This window comes from Macaca mulatta, chromosome 12, assembly GCF_049350105.2.
Source record: "Macaca mulatta isolate MMU2019108-1 chromosome 12, T2T-MMU8v2.0, whole genome shotgun sequence".
Lineage (NCBI taxonomy): Eukaryota > Metazoa > Chordata > Mammalia > Primates > Cercopithecidae > Macaca > Macaca mulatta.
Genome location: NC_133417.1, coordinates 78,985,001 through 79,006,619, shown reverse-complemented (window position 1 = coordinate 79,006,619; position 21,619 = coordinate 78,985,001). Strand labels below are relative to the sequence as shown.

Genomic DNA, 21,619 nt, shown 5'->3' with positions numbered 1-21,619 from the left:
TGCGCCACTGCACTCCAGGCTGGGCAACAGAGACCCTGTTTCAAAAAAAAAAGTTATTAATATCTCCTTGTTTCCTACTAGGTATATATAAATATACATACAAAATACCTAGAGACGTCAATCAACTGCTGACTTGGTCATCTCTGTGAAGACAAGGACAATGTCTGTCTTACTTACTCCTACCAACCCATTACCCAGCTAGCACAGTGTCTGACACATAGTAAATATTTAATAAATACTTCTTATGTGAATAAATATTCTCAATTTACCATGAATGTTTTTCCCATGTATTTTCATTGCTCTGTGATGTATTATTATTTTGATGTACTACATTTTATTGATCCAGGTCCCCCAGTGTTTCTTGTTTGGTTATTTACTTTTTTTTTTTGAGATGGAGTCTCGCTCTGTCGCCCAGGCTGGAGTGCAGTGGCGCGATCTCGGCTCACTGCAAGCTCTGCCTCCCAGGTTTACGCCATTCTCCTGCCTTGGCCTCCCAAGTAGCTGGGACTACAGGCACCCGCCACTACACCCGACTAATGTTTTGTATTTTTAGTAGAAACGGGGTTTCACCATGTTAGCCAGGCTGATCTTGATCTCTTGACCTCGTGATCCGCCCGCCTTAGCCTCCCAAAGTGCTGGGGGTTATTTACTTTTTAAAAAGATAAAATACATTAAACACTCATGCAGCCATTCAAGAAAATACATTTGTCTTAACCTCAGCCAACACTGGGTTGTTATTATTGTTTTAATCTTTACCAATTTGATAGACAAATAGTGATATATTGTTTTCATTTTATTTCTGTGATTACAATGGAAAGATAAGGTGCATTTAATAACTGTTAGACTAATTATTAGAAGATGGAAACCTATTCCGTGTCTCCACTGGGAACAAAATTTAAAATGGACTTAAGTCAATTACATAGCATTTGATTTCTCATTTATGATTATTATTTTGATACTAAGAGCAGAAATCTTAAAGTATGAGAAACCACTCAGGAATATTTAATTATTATATGTCATTAATAAAATTATTTTTGGCAATTTATTTTCAAGTGAATTAATTTATATGTAAACAGTAGGTAAACATAAAGGCAATGTGTCTGGGTGATGGAAAGAACTTTGCAGTGAGGATAGCAGCAAAGGAATAAATGTTTCATCAGTTTTTGTCTTTCCTAATATGGCGAGAATGGAGTATATGAAACAGCTTTTCATACACAGGGCCAAGTAACAAATGGTTCCTTCGCTGGCTACTTAGAGTGGTATTGATTTAGAAAATAGAACAAAGTTGGCCGGGCCCAGTGACTTACGCCTGTAACCCCAGCACTTTAGGAGGCCTAGGCGGATGGATCATAAGGTCAAGAGATCGAGATCATCCTAGCCAACATGGTGAAATCCCCCTCTCTACTAAAAATACAAAAATTAGCTGGGTGTGTTGGTGCGCACCTGTATCCCAGCTACTCAGGAGGCTAAGGCAGGAGAATCGCTTGAACCCAGGAGGCGGAGGTTGCAGTGAGCCGAGATCGCACCACTGCACTCCAGCCTGGCGACAGAGCAAGACTCCGTCTCAAAAAAAAAAAAAAAAAGAAAGAAAATATAACAAAGTCAAATATGCCTCCTACTGGTTTACCTCAAATCTATTTCTATGTAATATTTGCAACCCTACATAGTTTGTTTGTTTGTTTGTTGTTTTTTTTGCCCTTCTTAGAAACTGCAGTCTTATCACTCAGCAGTGACTTTTAATGAATAGCAAAACTTGCCATTTGTCTATACAACGGACAGAAAAATTTAAGGAAGAAAAGAGAAAAAAATGCCTTTGAAGTGATTAGTGCTTAGACCTGCCTTCTCAGGTAAAACTGATTAGTAGCCACATCACAGGTAAATACAACACAATTCTGTTTAGGAAAATGTGATCTGAACTTTGCGGAAGCCATTCTTCACTTTATAAATAATAATAATAGCCAGTACATGTTGAGCACTTACCTTGCATCAGACACCATGCTAAGCATTTTACGTGTACGTCCTCATTTAATCTTCGTCATAACCCTCTGAAGTAGCTACTATTATTACCTCCATTTATAGATGAGAAAACTGAGACTTTAGAAAGTTCCATGGCATGGCCAGTATCCCCCCTGTCTGGCCCAGTGTTCTATAACCATATTCCATACTACCTCCTTTGCAAACAGGTTGCTTGTGGGAGTCCTTTATTTATAGAATTTCTTTAATGAAAATAAATTAACTTTTGTATTTTATTTACAAAAATTCTTTTTGTAAAATTCTTTTTGTAAAACTATAAGCTATGAAGTCAACTTCAAGTTTTGGTGGATATGATTCTACTCACACATTTCCCAATCCTTCCTTTTCTCATGTCAGAATATTCCATTAAGCCAGTTGGCACTTTGTATAAGACTGTAAACACCAAATTATGTTAAAATAAACATTTCCTTAAGAGAGAATAAGTCTTTCAGAAGCAGCTGAAAGTTTTGCCACAGGTTGCATGCATACCGCTGGTAGGGAAAAGTATATAGAGTAAATGTTTTTTCCAAAATGTTTTATTTCTCATCTAACATGGTTCCACTGAAAGTATATGTCAGTAGGAATTGTTTCACCTGCGTATTTGTAACTAAACTATTGAAACTTTGTAACTATTAAAGCTTGAATAAGAGCCACCACTCCTTTTTTAGTGCTTCTTGTTTCTCCCGTGCTCAAATTCCTTTTCTCTAAAGATCCAGAAACAGTGACTTTCCCTTTTTTACAATGACTATTTGCCTTGGCTTTGTATCCCTCAGTGTCTACTCCTTTATGAAACTACATATACCCCACATGATAAATAGTGAGACGATTTGGATAAATGGGATCATGGAATGGACTCTTTTATTAGAATAAGGAAGTACCCTCCAGAGGATGAATTAAGAACAACTTCAGAAAGAAGGATCCACTTGGGAAAGGATGTCTGTGCAAGTGGGTTCTGTCATACACATCCACATTTATCTTTTGCCTGCAAATGTCTTCCTTTCTTTTCTTTTTTCCTTTTTTTTTTTTTTTTTTTTGAGACAGAGTCTCACTTTGTCGCCCAGGCTGGAGTGCAATGGCGTGATCTCGGCTCTCTGCAGTCTCCACCACCCAGGTTCTCATGCCTCAGCCTCCCAAGTAGCTGGGATTACAGGCTGGTCTCAGACTCCTGGCCCCAAGTGATCCACCCACCTCGGCCTGCCAAAGTGCTGGGATTGCAAGCATGAGCCACTGCACCCAGCCAGGAGTTTCTTACTTTCTTACTGGCCCCACAGAATCCCAGCTCTGTTACGAACAAAAACCTTTCCTTTCTGTTTTTCTTATTCCAACTGAATTTAACCTAAAAAAAAGTTTTATGTATGTAACTGAAAAGACTGTTAAATATATTGCTTTCCTTTTCCATCCCCTACACTCCTTTTTCAAAGTTGCACCCTCAAGATCTAGCATAATGCTTATTAATACACATAGTTGCTTAAATGTATTTTTCCAGTCATTGTGCTTGAATTCTTTCCCTTCCAGTTACCTCCCTATCTGTAAATATTCAGTTAGTCAAGAATTCTCAGAAATAAATACGTGATTTTTATTTTTTTTTATTAATTTTATTTATTTTGGGACGGAGTTTTGCTCTTTCGCCCAGGCTGGAGTTTCGCTCAAACCTCCACTTTCCGGTTTCAACCAATTCTCCTGCCTCAGCCTCCCAAGTAGCTGGGATTACAGGCACTCGCCACCACGCCCAGCTAATTTTTGTATTTTTAGTAGAGACGGGGTTTCGCCATGTTGGCCAGGCTGGTCTTGAACTCCTGACCTCATAATCCGCCCACCTTAGCCTCCCAAAGTGCTGGGATTACAGGCGTGAGCTTCCGCACCCAGCCAAGACCTGAATTTTAAAAAGAGCTCCCATTCTTTACTCACAGGCAATATAACAGTATTTTTAACTCTATGGTAACTATTGAGAATGACCCACTCACTGACAGCAGACAGTTAAAATTGGGGGCCACTGTGTGCAGGCGTCCTACATTCGAGGGATTTTAATCCTAACATCCACCGGTGAGGGTAGGTATTATTTTTGTTACATGTGATTAAACTGAGGCTGGGGTGGCTTAAATGGCTTCCCCAGAATCTTATAGCTAGTATGTAATTGAGCTGTAATTTGAATTGTTACTCACCTTACTCCAAAATCTCTGCTTTTTCTATTGGCCCATACTATTTCCAACGGAAGGTTAGACATCATATAATCATAATGTGGGGAATATTAGCATTTCTGTTTTTTAATCTTTAGATTAGTTCTCAGTTTAGTTTTGGGGTTTTATTTTTTAGATATAATTCACATACACAAAATTCTCTCTTTTCAAGCACACAGTTCAGTGGTTTTTAGTATATCTACATTGTTGTGTTGCTATCACTAATTCCAGAACATTTTCATCACCCCAAAAAAGAAACCCATGCCCATTAACAGGCATTTCCCATTGCCTCTCCAACCTAATCCCTGGTAACCACTAACCTACTTTCAGTCTCTTTGGATTTGCCTGTTGAGGCTATTTCACATAAATTGAATCATACAATATGTGACCTTTTGTGTCTAGCATAGTGTTTTCAGTGTTCACCCATGTTGTAGTGTGTATCAGCTTCTCATTTCTTTTTATTGCTGAATAATATTCTGTTGTATGGATATACTACTTATTGTCTGTCTCCTTAATTATAGTCATCCTAGTAGATGTGAAGTGATATCTCCTTGTGGTTTTGATTTACATTCTTGTAATGACTAATGAGGAACATCTTTTTATTATGTTTATTGGTATATTATTGCTATATAATATTGTTATTATATATTCTCTAGGGAGACCTGTCTATTCAAAATATTTGACTTTTTTTTTTTTTTTTTTTTTTGAGACGGAGTCTTGCTCTGTCGCCCAGGCTGGAATGCAGTGGCCGGATCTCAGCTCACTGCAAGCTCCGCCTCCCGGGTTCATGCCATTCTCCTGCCTCAGCCTCCCAAGTAGCTGGGACTACAGGCGCCCGCCACCTCGTCCGGCTAGTTTTTTTGTATTTTTTAGTAGAGACGGGGTTTCACCGTGTTAGCCAGGATGGTCTCGATCTCCTGACCTCGTGATCCGCCCGTCTCGGCCTCCCAAAGTGCTGGGATATTTGACTATTTTTAAACTTAATTTCTGTCGTTTTATTGTTGAGCTATAAGAATTCTTTATATATTCTGGATACTGGACCTCTGTCATATGTATGATTTCCAAATATTTTATCCCATTCTGTGGCCTGTCTTTTCATTTTCTTGATAGTATCTTTTGTTACATAAACTTTTTACCTTTTAACTCTTACATTTAGATCTTCGGTCCATTTTAATTTTTGTATGTGGATATCCAGTTGTCTAAGCACCATTTGTTGATTCTTCTTTACCCGTTGAATTGTTTTGATACCTTGTCAAAAATCAATTAACCATAAATAAACTTTACAACAAACAACCATCCAATTAAAAACATGAGCGGAGGACTTGAGTAGACATTTCTCCAAAGAAGATATACAAGTGGCCAACAAGCATGAAAAGATGCACATCAGTAATCATGAGAGAAATGCAAATCAAAACCACAATGAGACATCATCCCACACCCATTAGGAAGCCACTGTCAAAAACAAAACAAAACAAAAAAACAGGAAATAACAAGTGCTGGTAAAGATGTGGGGAAATTAGAACCCTTGTGCAGTGCAGTACTAGTAGGAATGTAAAACGTGATGTAGCCACTACGGAAAACAGTTTGATGGGTCCTCAAAAAGCTAAACATAGAATTACTGTGTGATCCAGCAAACCCACTTCTGGGTGAATATCCTAAAGAATTGAAAGCAGGGTCTTGAAGAGATATTTGCACACCCATGTTCAGTACAGCATTATTTACAACAGCTAGAAATAGAAGCAACCCAAATATCCATCAATAAGTGAATGGATAAAGAAAATGTAGTATAGACATACAAACAGTAGAATATTTTTCAGCCTTAAAATTGAGGAAATCCTGTCACATGCTAAAACATGGATGAACCTTGAGGACGTTATGGTAACTAAAATAAGCCAGTCACAAAAAGACAAATACTATATGATTCCAGTTATGTGCAGTTTCTAAAGTAGTCAAACTCATAAAAACAGAAGTAGAATAGTGGTTGCCAGGGGAACAGGAAGGTGTTACTCAATGGCTATAGAGTTTTAGATATGCAAGATGAAAAAGTTCTGGAGAGCCCTTGCACAACAATGTAAATACAGTTAACACTGTTGAACTGTATACTTAGTAAATTTACAAGTGTTAAAATAGTAAATGTTACATTGTTTGTTCTTTACCACAATTTTTTTTAAAAATCAGTTGACCATAAGTGTATGGATCTACTTCTGGACTCCAAATTCTCTTCCACGAATCTTTACATCTAGCCTCGTGCCAGTGCTGCCGAGTCTTAAGTACTATAGTTATGTAATAAGTTTTAAAAGAGGGAAGGGTAAACCCTGCAACTTTGTTCTTTTTCAGGATTGTTTTGGCTCTTGCATTTTCATATGAATTTTAGGATTGACTTCTCAATTTCTGGGGGGAAAAAGCCGGGATTTTGATAAGAATTGCATTGAATCTGTAGATCTATTTGAGGAATATTGCCATGTTAATATTAAGCCTTTCAGTTTACTCGCATGGATATCTTTCCGTTTACTTAGCTCTCCAATCTCTTTCAGTGATGCTTTAAAGTTTTCCATGTAAAAGTCTTAGACTTCTTTTGTTAAATATATTTCTGTCTCAGTTTAGTTTGTGTCATTTATAGACCCTTCATCAGTTTCAGCCAGTCTCAGACTCTACTGACGTTTTTGTCTTCTTTATGGTAGTGTTTCTTCCTTGTATACCACTGGGCCACACATGCTGGGATGCAGGCCCTCTCTATTCTCAGCATCCTCTCCTCATCTCTCCCAATATATCAGAGGGAATCTTTTGATTTTCTCCATCCTCATAAACAGTTTGGATATGCAAGTTCCATCTCTGATCACATTCTAAGAAAATGATATGTAGTGGTAGTTAAATCAAGATTTGTGGCTCTCCCTGTAAACTTACATTTTGATTATAAACTACATCAGCCTATTGTTGTTGTCCTCTTTGAATAAAAATGGAAAAGAGAGGTAGTTTATCCTGGAGCCTTATGGCCAGATGTAATTTTATCTTGTATATAGGAACATAATATAGGGTTGGGAAATTTTTTTGCAGCTAACTGAGCTTCATAGTCTTTAGATACAAATATTGGCTTCGTATCTCATGACAACTATAATTACAGAATGTTTCTATGTGTGATGTTTACAACCAGAATATAAAATTACAAAGAATAGATACAGATTTAAAAAACAGGGACTTTCAGACGTCCGAGTACAAAGTGCTGTAAGAGTTAAATGCATATTCCTTGCTTCTAGAGATCATAAATTTAGTTGTTTTTTGGTAGTGGTGGTGGTGTTTGGTTGGTTGGTGGGTGGGGTTTTTTTTGTTTTGTTTTGTTTTGTTTTGTTTGAGAAGAGGTCTTCTTCTGTCACCCAGGCTGTAGTGCAGTGCAGTGGTGCAATCATGGGTCACTGCAGCCTCTCCTGGGCTCAAGTGATCCTCCCACCTCAACCTCCTGGGTGACTGTGCTATAGGTGCGCACCATCGTGCCTGGCTAATTTTATTATTTTATTTTATTTTATTTTTTATTTGTAGAGATGGGGTCTCGCTATGTTGTTCAGGCTATTCTCAAATTCCTGTGCGCAAGCCATCTTCCCACCAAATTCCCAAAGTGCTGGGATTACAGGCGTGAGCCATTGCAGCCAGCCAATTTAGCTTTTTTTGTAAAGCCTGGATTTACAGGTTGTTCACAAACTGTATTTTGAGAAACACTGCTTTAAAGTTTCAAAAATGTAACCTGCTGGAGGCCACTTAGTCTGAACACAAGTCTTAGTAACCTTGAAGCAGAGTCAGAAGCCTGAAATTCGGGAATGATCTAAAAGGTTGAGGTGCTGCTTGTTTTGTGCATTCACAGAGAACCTTGAGATGGTTAGCAGCCTGATGGCTCAGACTTGAATTGTAGTCGGCCAAGCCACAGATAGAACTTGCAATGAAAATAACCCCACTGTACTCTGATTTTTTTATATATAGCCTTATAGCAATCAGATATGACTCCCACAGGTCCTGTTGCGATTTTCACTTCACAGTTCCAGCTAAAAAACAAGCATACTAATTTCTAAACTAAACAAGCATATTAATTTCTAAAGGTTGACCCTAGCAGAAGATAAGTAGATAAGGTATGTAAGAATAATACGTGCTTCTGAATGTTCTTTTTGAGACAGAGTCTAACTCTGTCACCCAGGCTGGAGTGCAGTGCTGTGATCACAGCTTACCACAACCTTGAACTCCTGGGCTCAGGTGATCCTCCCACCTCAGCTTCCCAAGTAGCTGGGACTACAGGCGCATGCCACCACACCTAATTTTTGTATTTTTTGTATAGAGACGGGGTTTCACTATGTTGCCCAGGCTGGTCTCAAACTTCTGGCCTCAAATGATCTGCCTGCGTTGGCCTCCCAAAGTGCTGTGATTACAGGCGTGAGCCACCACCAGACACCTGGCCCTAAATGTTCTTTTACTTAGTTTTTTGTAGATTAAGTTTCAAATTCATTCATTCATATTCACTGATCCACCCAACATTTATTGAGCATCTGCTTATGCCAAGCACTATTCTAGGTGCTGGAGATACACTGCAGTGTAGAAAATATTCAAAAAGTTCCTTGGCTCAATAACTGGTCAGGTGGGTCCACTAATGCCAGGTGGAAGACGGTTAACATTAAGTACATAATGTAATAAGTGCCCTGAATAAAAATAAGTCAATGTAAAGGAATAGAGATTGACAGAAAATGGGAAGGAAGAGGCTTTTTTTTTTTTTTTTTTTGGAGACGGAGTCTCACTGTCTCCCAGTCTGGAGTGCAGTGGCATGATCTTGGCTCACTGCAACCTCCACCTCCCAGGTTCAAGCTATTCTCCTGCCTCAGCCTCTGAGCAGCTGGGACTACAGGCCCCTGCCACCATGCCTGGCTCATAGTAGAGACAGTGTTTCACCATGTTAACCAGGCTGGTCTCAAACTCCTGACCTCAGGTGATCCGCCCACCTCGGCCTCCCAAAGTGCTGGGATTACAGGCACGAGCCACCGCACCCGGCCATTATTTTTAAAAAGATGTTGAAAAGTAAAATTTAAGCAGAAATCTGAATGACGTACCTGAAGATTTCAGCACTTGTACTTGTTTATTTCTGGCATATGCCATAAAGTTACAGAATTTTCCATCTGAAAGAGATAATTTAACCAGTGAACTTTAGAGTCGTTAAAAACAACAGATAAAACAGATGATGACAGATAAAATCTTATGCAGAAGCCCGTCATATAAAAATGTAGCATTTCTGGTTGAAATGCAAGAGTGGAAAATCCAAAACGTCACTGTCCCTTCTTCCCTTGTTCTTCCTACCCTTTCTCTTCCTTCCACGTTGGGAAATCCTTTTACAGAACTCGGAAGAGGTTGAAAACTACTTATCTAGATCAGTTTGCAGATGAGTATATTAAAGCTAAGAGATGTTAAGTAACCACCTGGAGTCACTCAGCTAGGTATTAGCTGAAACTCTTTCCCCCTTATTATCTATTTAGAAAATATTTGAGCATCTACTATGTGCCAGGCATTGTGCTAGGAGGTTTCTGTGGATATAATGGGGAGTAAAGCCACAGTCCCTGACCTCAAGAAATTTTTTTCTATAGTATGAAGATATAAACAGAAAACTATATGCAATATTATAGTATACAGTGGAATGTGGTGATAGCTGTGGCCCACATGGGAGCTCAGGGAAGGCTCTAGAGGAGATTCTTATCTTAAAGAACAAATTAGAGTTAGACCAGTTAAGAGGAGCTACAGTCATATACTTACATGACGATAACCCTAAGATGTCATCATTATCAGTATCGGGATTCCTTCAGCTACAAATATTATAATCCCAGTACCTAAGACCCAAGGTAGTTTGTCTCCTCGGTTGGTTAATTAAATGTTCCTATGATTTCAAGAACAAGGGTTTTCCCATCTTTTCCCACTTCCCTTCTTACGGTCTCAAAATGGCCGCTAGAGTGCCAAGGATGAAATCCAAAATAGTCTCCGCCAGAGAGGCTCTTCTTTTCTCTCTTTAAGAGGCAGAGGAGCCTTTTGGAGCTTTTTCCTGAAGTCCCTTAGCAGATCTTCCCACAAACTCCATTGGCTCTTTTGATTAGAACTCGTTCACATGCCCCCTCAAACCGTTTGCCAGCTGGAGAATGGGGAACTATGATTAACTCAAACTAATTAGAATTTACCCTAATATTTTCTTTCCACCTGTTTATTCATTGCAAATAACTTTTTTTAAGTGGAGCCTTTTTGCTAAACATTCAAATTTGCTTTGCAGGTTGCCTGCTTGTTGTAACACTCGTCATTTCAATTTTGGGGTAGTCTTCCAGTTATCGCTAGAATCAGAAAGCGTGTTAATCCTCAAAACAGAAAGTCTGAAATCCAATTTTTTTATGCTGCAAAAGAAATGGCCATTTCTTTAGAATTTATTTTCTTACACATACACAGACACGTGCTGCCTTATTATAGTGACTAAAATGAGTGGGGTTTTTTAGCCAGTAGTTCTGTGAGGTTCTCATAGGGAACAATTTGTGGTAATATATCTTTCACTTGATGTAAATTTAGATTTCACAGTCCTCTGTCCTGGAATCACTTCTTATATTCTCAATCTAGACTCCAAAGCTAACTTACTACAGATGTTTTTCCAGGTATTGAGGCTTATTAGGATAAGAAATGCATAATTATGTCTTTTTTTTTTTTTTGAGACAGGGTCTCGCCCTGTCACAAAGGCTGGAGTGCAGTAGCATGATCTCAACTCACTGCAACCTTCTCCTCCTGGGATGAAGCGATCCTCCCACCTCAGCCTTCTGAGTAGCTGGGACTACAGGCATGGGCCACCACACCTGGATAATTTTTGTGTTTTTTGTAGGAACGTCATTTCACCATGTTGCCCAGGCTGGTCTCAAACTCAAGAGCTCAAGTAATCCCCTCACCTCGGCCTCCCAAAGTCCTGGGATTACAGGCATGAGCCACTGCACCCAGCCAATAATTATGTCTTACAAAGTAAGACACTGTTGACCATAATAATGTGAATCTGAGACTTCTTTGACATTGCAGAGGCTTCAGAGCAAACATTTTCCTTATACTTCCTGAAATTCTGGTGACATTTCCTTTTCTGGTTTTGAACCTGGGAAATAGAAGCAGGAATTTTCCTATCATTCTCACTGTTCTCTGCTATCAGCAGTATAGGTAGTCATTATCCGCCTCTAGTTTATCAGTTGGTCTGCATAGTTATCTCAGCTATTTTCGTGCTTTCAGTTCGTGTGTGTTTATTTTCAAAGTCCTTTAGTTCAGTGCTTCTGAAGGTTTAACATGCATATGAATCACCCAGGGAGCTTGTTAAAGTGCAGATTCTGATCTGAGGTGGGGTTCAAGATTCTGCATTTCTTTTTATTCTTTTTTCTTTTCTTTTTTATGGGGTCTCACTCATTTGGCCAAGCAGGATCATAGCTCACTGTAGCCTCCAACTCCTGGGCTCAAGGGATCCCCCTGCCTCAGCCTTCTAAGTAGCTAGTACTACATGTGTGAACCACCATGACCAGCTGAGATTCCTGCATTTCTATCACACACTCAAATGATACAATCACAGTTCCAATTATGTTACTCTGTACAACTCCATAAAGTCAGACAAGAACATTGAAACTTGAGGTCTCTTACATGTATGGAAGATGGAGCTTTATTTATTTATTTGTTTGTTTGTTTATTTATTTTTGGAAATAATAAATAAATTATTTATTATTTGTTATTGACACTCTGTCATCCAGGCTGGAGTATGATTGTGCTCTTGTAGCTCACTGTAGCCTTGAACTCCTGGGCTCAAGCAGTCCTCCTGCCTCAGCCTCTCAAAGTGCTGGGATTACAGGCATGAGCGACCAAGCCCGGCCTTAGCTCTCTTTGAGAAGAGGGATTAGACTTTCAAACATTAGTCAGTTAAACTAGAATTTACTTTCTTAATATTTCTTCTTTCTCCTTCTTGTTTTCATCACAGACTTCCTTAATAACCTCCATTCAGAAAATGTTTATAAGCAGAAATAAAAGTAAAGATGTATTGAATTTTAATAATTTTATTCAAAGAATTTTGAAGAGTTGAGAATTTTGGAATTTTGACTTTGAAAAAATATTATTTATGACATATTTTAGTTTGTATATCGTTTGTGGTATTGATTTCAGTGCGGGTTATAAACCTGCTATAACAGGTTTACAGGTTAATACTGTAAACTGACATTAATTTATAGTAATCATATTTGGAAAGTGGTAAAGAGGACTCTGATATCTTGAAATCATGCTTTGGGACGCTGAGCAGTTGTAATATAAATGAGTATAAACCTTCAAGGGAAAAAAGTAGAAATGATATTAGTGTTTAACAGAATCCCCTGGATTAATGGTACATCCATCCCACGGACAACATGAGGGGAGCTAGCTTAGTAAAAGCCAAGTCCTTAATGACCGAATGATACTAAATTACTTAATTAACCAGCCCTGGAGCCTCTTTTGTGTAAGTTGTATCATTTTGTGTATATTGAGATGTGGTTCTTGCCACCAGTTATATTCAATTAGCAAAGCAAGATATCACTGTTGATTTATTTTTAAAGTGAAGATGTAAGTTCAAACAAGTAATTATATAAGGTATTTGTAAAGGTCTAATAATACCATATGTACATTTAAAAAATATTTTAAGTATACTTTGATATAAAAAAATCAGATTTGAGAATATCCTAATATATATCAACAAAGATGCCATAAATGGTAATATAACTTGATTTTGTTGTTGGATTGACCCATCTTTAAAGGATTTTCAGAAATTGTCATCAGAATTTGAGTGGCTAGACGTAGTTGAAAGGTTAGAAAGGCCTGAGGTGGGGAAAATAATACGATAAGTTTCTTATTAACGTATGCTAGAGAAAACTATTTCAGGGTTGTGTTTTAAGTTGCAAGAATTTGGTTTTGGATTTTATGCAAAATATCAAATAGCACTATTGGGATTTCTCTGTTCCCTTTATAATGCGTGTGAAAATAATATGTCTGTATACCATATGTTTGAGTCAAAGTGTAAAATCTATTTTTTACTAGGGGGGTGTGGTCAAAAAAAGTTTGAAAGCTATCGTATTAGAACATTATAGAATGGACATTTAACTGTAGTATGAAGTGCCTCCTGTTAAGATGGTGAACTGGGCCAATACAGGAAGCTTCCTTCCTTCTTGTTCCTAATATGTAGAAACACCAGATACAATAACCAGAAAAAACTGGTATTGATGATGGTGTGGTAATTTTAGAATATACAATAGGGGCCGAGCACGGTGGCTCACACCTGCAATCCCAGCACTGCTCACGCCTGCAATTCCAGCACTTTGGGAGGCCGAGGCGGGTGGATCACCTGAGATAAAGAGATCGAGACCATCTTGACCAACATGGTGAAATCCCATCTCTACTAAAAACACAAAAATTGTCTGGGCGTGGTGGTGGGCGCCTGTAATCCCAGCTACTTGGGGGGCTAGGACAGGAGAATCACTAGAACCTGGGAGGCAGAGGTTGCAGTGAGCCAAGATCACACCACCGTACACCAGCCTGGCGACAGAGCGAGACACCATCTCAAAAAAAAAAAAAAAAGAATATACAATAGGACTTGAAAGCAAGAAAAGGACTCTCTAGGTACTAAAAATAAGGAAACTCAGTAACAGTAAAGAATGAAGTTGACAGTGCATGGCCTTCAGAGAAAACTGAGCTAATATAGCAGCTCCCCCTTATCTGCAGTTTTGCTTTCTGTCATTTTAGTTCCCACTGTCAACCAGTCTGAAAATACTAAGTGGGCAAAAATAAACAATAGCTAAGTGTTAAATTACACACCGTTCTGAGTAGTTTGATGAAATCCTGAACCACCATCCCCGAATGTGAATTGTACCTTTGTCTAGCATATCCACACTGTGGGTGCGACCTGCCCCGTTAGTCACTTAGTAGCCATCTTGGTTATCCAGATTGTCAAGGTATCATGGTGCTTGTGTTCAAGTATCCCTTAATTTACTTAATAATGGCCCCAAAGGCATTATTAAGTGTATGATGCTGGCAATTTGGATATGCCAAAGAGAAGCCATAAAGTGCTTCCTTTAAGTGAAAAGCTGGAGAGTTTTCAGCTTCAGGAAAAAACATAATATATATAGGGTTTGGTACTGAGGGTTTAGGCATCCACTGAAGATCTTGAAACATATCCCCACTGGAAAAATGGGGGCTACTGTATGTGGTTTAGAGGCTTTCGTGTCCACATAGGAATAAGAGTCAAGGAACAGTTTCCGGGCTATAGATAACTGGAGTGAGGCCCACTCATAAAGCCCAGAAGAAGCTGTCATTTCCATTATCAGATACTAGAAAAATACCCCTCACTGCTTCCAAACAAGGGAGGAAACTTATTCTCAGGAAATTAGAAACTGAGACTGCACTGTAAGAAGCATTACCCATAACCTAGTGCAGAAACACTAAGCCTAAAAACATGAATAAAACTTCCCTGGATCCCAGGACCCTCCATAGATCTCTCCCTAGAAGAAGTAACCACAAGACTACCCCACAGATATATCTCAATCCTGGGGACCACCAGACTCCCTTGGAACATAACTGCAGCTGCCAAAATGACCACACATACACAAATATAGCACATAGGCAGGAACCAACTGTCCTGAAAGATCGTTAGCAGATGACAAATGGGGAAAGGGGGATTTGAGAGGGGTTACACTCAAGAAAGTGTAAGTCAAAGCAGTCTGAAAAGAACTTGCAAATTAATGTTGAAAGGGACAAAGAACTTATTAAACAAGTGTAAAATATTACCCAGTTAAAGCAAGTGGATTTGGAAGAAACAAATAGAATGTTTAGTAATAAAATTCATATCTGGGGAAAGAAATATAAACAATGTAAATTAACCCTGGGAAAATCAAAGTTTGGGATCTGGAATTTTAAGACTGGCCAAGAAAGTCAGATTACAAGGCTAAAAGTAAATTTGAGACATGATCTTCTGGAAATTTGATATTAACTTAATACTCATGGTCTCATTCTGCCAAAGAATCTATAGACCAGTGGTCCCCGACCTTGTTGGCACCAGGGACTGGTTTCATGGAAGACAATTTTTCCATGGGTGGGTGATGGGGAGTGGTTACGGGATGAAACTGTTCCACCTCAGATCATCAGGCATTAGAATCTCGTAAGGAGCACACAACCTAGATCCCTCGCATATGCAATTCACAATAGGGTTTGGGCTCCTATGAGAATCTAATGCTGTTGCTGATCTGACAGGAGGCGGGGCTCAAGTGGTAATGCTCGGTCCCCACTCACCTCCTGCTGTGCAGCCTGATTCCTAAGAGGCCACCGACTGGTACCACTCCACGGTCTAGGGGTTGAGGACTCCTGCTGTAGACCACAACCTGCCAGTGTATCTCAAAGTATCATCCTTTTTGTCTTAAAACTAGTTGTCCCTTCTTTGTCCTCTTGCTGTGGAATCACTACTGGGGAGAAAAATACAACTAATGGCATTTCCACTTTCCATTTGTTACTCCTAAGACTTTGAGGAAATCAAATGTGGCTTTTGCTGCTTATGGGGAAGGATGGATCCCTTTGCAGTAATCTGCTCAGTCAGATTTGCAAAATGAAGTCTATGTAAGGCTTTACAGTTTAACTCTTTAGGAGTCTACTGTCTTTACTGTTCCTTGTCCTCCTACCCGCCATATAATTTGATATTCTTTGACAATATCATCATTATTATTTTGGTCACTAACAATTGGATGACTTGCTTTAGACATTTGCTAACATTTGTACATAGAGATTATTATTCAGGCACTTCGACAGAATGGCTTGGAATTTTTTTTTAGTAGTGGTACTGAGCTCAACTTTAATTTTCTATATCCCTCATGTGCCAATAGCACACATTTTTGAGATGACTGGCTATAGTTTGGGGTATGGTTTGTAGCAAGAGAATAGACATTTTTCTGCAAAAGGTAACTGGTCCCCATGGGGTTCAGACTTGTGATCTTGGCCTCATTATCACACTTTTGTAGCCATCAGACCTAATAGATATACCACATATATTTCAGTCTATAATCTTGAAATCAAATAATATTGTTAATTGCCCTGGGTTTATTTTATAGATGTAATTAAAAATTACTTTGGGACATTTCCCACTTTTGTTTGATAGTAAAAGTCACAAAAGTAAAGCAGACAGCCAAAGAACCTCACTCACTTTTCATCTTCCCTGTGTTTTCTATGACAGTGAAAGTCACAAAAGTGAAGCTGGCAGGCAAAGAGCCTAACTCACTTTACGGGAGAGTGCTACGGTACCTTTTTCTTTTAGTGAGGCTATAGCAGGTCTGATGTCAGTCACTTTAGAGACCTTTAGACCTCAGTGCTCATTTACTGCTAAAATGTACCAGCTCTGCTTCTGCATTATGAAGATCATCTGTCAACACTTTGAGATATTCTCCTTTGTTATTAAGCTTGTGATGCTCTACACTGTCAGGTTTTTTGCCAATTATAGTTAAGGTACAATAGTGTATTCACCAGATCAAAGTCTCACATTGGCGGTAGAGGAATGATTTGTAAGTCTTTATTCATTTGAATTGTACAATAGAACACCTGAGGAATGCAAATAATCCCTCTGAGAACTCTGCAGGAAAGGCTGCTAAAATGACAGGGTAGGACTATTGTTATTCTGAATTGATGTGTTAGCTAAAGTAATTATTTCTTATCTTGTTGTTTCATAACAGTTCTAGTTTTATTAGTTCTGTTGTCCATATTTATGAAATAAAGTGTGTATGATATTTTTATATTATCCTTTTACATGGGCTTGTTTTATTTCACTTTCATTGAATCTATTTGGTATGTGATCTGCTTTTTAAAAATTACATATTTGATTTTAACTTGTATAATAAAAGTATGTTACTAAACCATTGATGATAACATTTGAATATAGACTTTTGTTGGAATAGTGTAAGTCTGTGAAGTAACTTAGAATACCATAATATTATCAGAGACAGAAGCACCAATTTCAATCCCCCCTCCTTTTTTTAACCTGTCCTTCATAATTTTGGATAAGAAAACATCTAGTTTGAATTTTATTTTAAAGGCAATGTACTTTTTTTCAAAATAAATTGTAGGGCTTGGTCCATTTTTTAGGATATGAACAAAAGAAAAAATACTATTATGAAGATTCAAAACCACAAATAACATATTAAATAAGTAGTTGCCTTTGTATAACAAACATATACAAACTCTTGTGTGATTGTTTTTCATTCCTTTTTCCCATCCTAAATCCCGCTCAATGGGCCATAGTCTTAGTTTTTCTAAGAACTCTGCTCCCCTGCCATTGATGGATTTGTGATTTACTTCTTGTTTTTCTTTTCCCCTAAAGTGGCATTTACATTAATTACTTAAAGGACTTCTGCCACAGCATTTTGCCATAATAACTATTAAAACCTTTGTCTAAATATAGCAGGCTAGTAGAATTATGTAAGACTATAGCATAATTTTATAAAAATTTTAATGGAATGTATAGTCTTACACTAAACTCAGTTCCAAATTCATAGGAATATATGCCATGATTATCTGAGAAGGAAAATTAATAATAGTAACTACTGTTAATTTTTTACTATTTGCAGGCTTTTCTAGGTTCCTTACAATATAATATGTACTATTATTATCTCTGTTTTTACAAGTGAGGAAACTGAGGCTTAAAAACGTTCAGTAACCTGCCCAGTAATAAAAAGCTAGGAAAGTGTGAGACTCTGAACCTAATTAATACATTCACTACACTTATTTCATTTATGTTCTAATTACTACTTTGCCAAATACTCCATGCTTTGGAAGGAAAAAAAAATGACTCAATAATGTCTTTTCAGGTAACCACTAGGATCAGTTTCCTAACTGATCTGGCTTTCCAAATCCTTTGTGATTAAAGGAATTTCTTTCCTCTGCAGTTCTATTATTCTTGTTCTCACAAAAGTCAGGTTCATAAGAGCTGCGTATGTGATCAACTATATTTGTAAATCTGTATTTCTGCACGTGCTTGTTTTGGCTAGCAAAAATCTTCCTCAAAACCAGTGACCACTGTGAGTTCTGTTAGTCCATGAAGGAACTAAACCAGATATATGGGCAGAACAAATTATTTATTTGTGAAGGGCTCTTCAGAATTAGCTGGTATTTTTAGGTATGATTCCTACACAAACAGAACTTTATGTCTCCTCTTTTTAAAAATTTACTTTGTAAAGTAAGGAAAACAAAAAATTATAAAATGGAAGCTTTATTCAAGGGTACAGGTGTTAATGCTGAACAATTTTAGTGTAACTAAAAAAAGTTTTTAAATATTTGTATAATAGTTCCCATAGATAATGTGCTAAAGTAAAACGAGGTTACAGTAAAATATTATGGCGTATACCTGAAGCAGTTGCTGCCTGTTAATGCCTTGACCTTGGAAAGCTATACACAAAAAGATGGCATCATAAAACCGTGCAATTCTTATGAATATGTATGTGCTACTTGATAATAATGAATGTGGTACAGTCATGCATGCACTACAAGATAATGTTGTGCCCTTTTTTGTCTACAGGTTGATAAAAATTAAAGAGTGGGTGGACAAGTATGACCCAGGTGCCTTGGTCATTCCTTTTAGTGGGGCCTTGGAACTCAAGTTGCAAGAATTGAGTGCTGAGGAGAGACAGAAGTATCTGGAAGCGAACATGACACAAAGGTTAATTAGCATTCATTTTCCCTACACTTTATTATCAACTATTTCCTTGCAGTAATTTAATTGCTTGCGCTGATAGAATAATAAATGACAGAGTAATTACCATTATAAAGAGGGAATCTTCTCCTTTCTTTACCATGAGACAGAGTGAAAAGATTTATTTTAAATTAAGTTTTTAACTGTCATCTGTCATCTCCGTACAGTGTTTTAATTATAACATAGGTATTAGTTATGTATATTTTTGAGAAGGAATGATCGCCAAAACTCTTTTGTCATGTTCAGTGGGGGAGGGGAAAGGGTGAATCAGTTGCCGTAATTTTTTCTGAGTAACTGTAATATATTGTTTAAATATCAGATTTCAATCAAATAATTTTGCTTTTGTGGCCCCGGTCCTGGAAATAATTAATTTTGGATGAAAATTGTCATAATTTTTCTTTTTTTAAATAGTAGACAATTCAAAATAATATCTTCAGGCTAAGACAATTAAAATCAATTTTAGAAGAGAGGTTTTTAAAAATAGTTACTTGCTTTCTGACCCCTTCAAGTGTATTATGTAAGATGAGTGGTCATTTACTAATACCTTTAACATTTTCTGCTTGAAATGAGTAATTTTAGCTCTATACCAATTTCTGGCACAATCAACTTATGTGTTGGGTGAATTTGTTTCATTTGATTTCAGTGCTTTGCCAAAGATCATTAAGGCTGGGTTTGCAGCACTCCAACTAGAATACTTTTTCACTGCAGGCCCAGATGAAGTGCGTGCATGGACCATCAGGGTAAGATTCATACTTATTCATCAGCTATATCCAGTTCCACACTATTGAATTCAGATTGATATCACTGACTTTGAAGTTTGTCATGGTGGCGGTTAGCTAGTCATTACAGATGAGGTTTTTGTCCAGGATAACTTTAATTATTTGTGAGCTGCTGAACAGTGAAAGTGGAGCGGCATTGATTGAGGCAGGTAACAATTGATTCTGCCTATTACATAGTCTGAATTTCTTCATCCTGTAGAATCTGTCTACCCTCCTCCTGTGGTCAGAGATAAGACGCACCAGTATTGTGCTTGCTTAATCTGTGTGACTGGGTTTGTCTGCAGTGAAATTGATGTTGCTTTTCATTTTGTATTCACTAAGTTTGTTTGGGTTGCGGGTGGTTCTTTCCTCCTTTGCTTTGCTCGGATTACATTTTCAGCAATAAAAGCAATATGACATCATTATGCTCTTCATAGATACACAGTTGGGCTCAAAAAGCTAAACTCGATGTGTAATAATTCATGCCTTTTTAAATTTGAATTCATAGAAGTAATGTTTATTTTTAGTGTTGTATGTTCAGTCTTACTTCTTTAAAAATGTGATATGTATTTTAAAAATTGATGTATACTGAATACGACCAGAGAGAATGACTAATTTATTCCCAGAGGACAATAGAAACTGAACTGTAATGGTTTGCTTTTAAATTTAAATATATTGTAACATAGTAGTTACTATTGAAAAATATTTTGAAATATATGTAATCCTAAATAGTATGTTACAGAATATAAAAATAATACCAGAACTTTTAGAAATAGTGTCTTATTCAGTCTTTTATTATGCTTTTTAAATATATGCTACACGATAAATTTTAGTGGTGCTTTGATTCCTGTTTTCAGTGACTACTATAATTTATTGTTACATGTATTTTGATTTAATATGGATAGAAACATGGAGGCAGTTCAACATAATGTTAAATGCCTTGTGTGAATGTGAGATTTACTTTTCTTTTATCTCCTCTCCCCTTTGTAAAAAAAAATGTTTGATTGACTTCTAACCAAGGTCCTTTTATATAGATTTAAAAAATAATGTCAAAGCAAATCCAAGTTGGTAAACAAATTGCCAGGATTTATTTTTACTATATATTTTAAAGATGTATTTTAAAGCCTTAAAACTTTCTAACTTAAGTATGTGGAGGTAGCAAACATAGCATGTTCTGGGCTTGAAAACGTAAAAGCTGGTTTATCTTAAGACTGATTGTAAGTATCCATGATTTAATGTGCTAAGATATTTAGTCAGGTAAGCATCAGTGAGTAGCCATATTAACCCAATACATCTTTTATTGTAAAAACTGTGCTTTCTAGTGTCAGACTCCTTATCACTTTAACATGCTTTATTAAGCAGCCTTTAGGTCACCGTTATTTCTCAAATTTCTTTCCATGGTTATGTGTGTGTGGAATATATATCCTTGTAATATAACATATGGGGTAATTATAAGACATTTCTCTTCCTATATCAACTTGAATTTCCTTCATGATGGTTAGAGGCAGTGAATATTATGCAAAATGTTCAAAGATTTTATTATCGAAATTTTTTGAGAGTTTCACAATTATTTGCTGAATGTAGATTTCCAACATGATTTGCTGGAAATGCCTTTAAAATGCCCCTTTGTATATTGATTTTTATATGTTCTTTAGATGAGCTGAAATTTTGAGAGCTTTTTATCTTTTTAAAACCTTTGATAATTCAGCTTGAAAGTTACTTAAAAATCTATTTTTTTCCACTGTGAAGAATAGAAAATCGAAATGAAACCTACACCAAAACCAGACCACTGCTTCTAAATCAATAAAACAGTGGATGACTGTTAGGAAAAACAAAGCTACGCTTCTTTAATATCTACTGATCTATCTGTGCTAAATCTGCTGCATAGATACTACCCAGTGTTGAAAATGTACTAATTG

General features: G+C 37.3%; 1 protein-coding gene across 2 annotated transcripts in view; it reads left to right on the top strand.

Annotated features, from left to right (window-relative positions):
* OLA1 (Obg like ATPase 1) overlaps window positions 1–21,619 on the top strand; it is a 171,089-nt gene that overhangs the window by 145,383 nt on the left and 4,087 nt on the right. For both annotated transcript variants that reach the window (XM_015110359.3, NM_001266628.2), the window contains 2 exon segments: window positions 18,769–18,909; window positions 19,586–19,682. In XM_015110359.3, coding sequence (XP_014965845.3) covers window positions 18,769–18,909; window positions 19,586–19,682 — 238 coding nt within the window.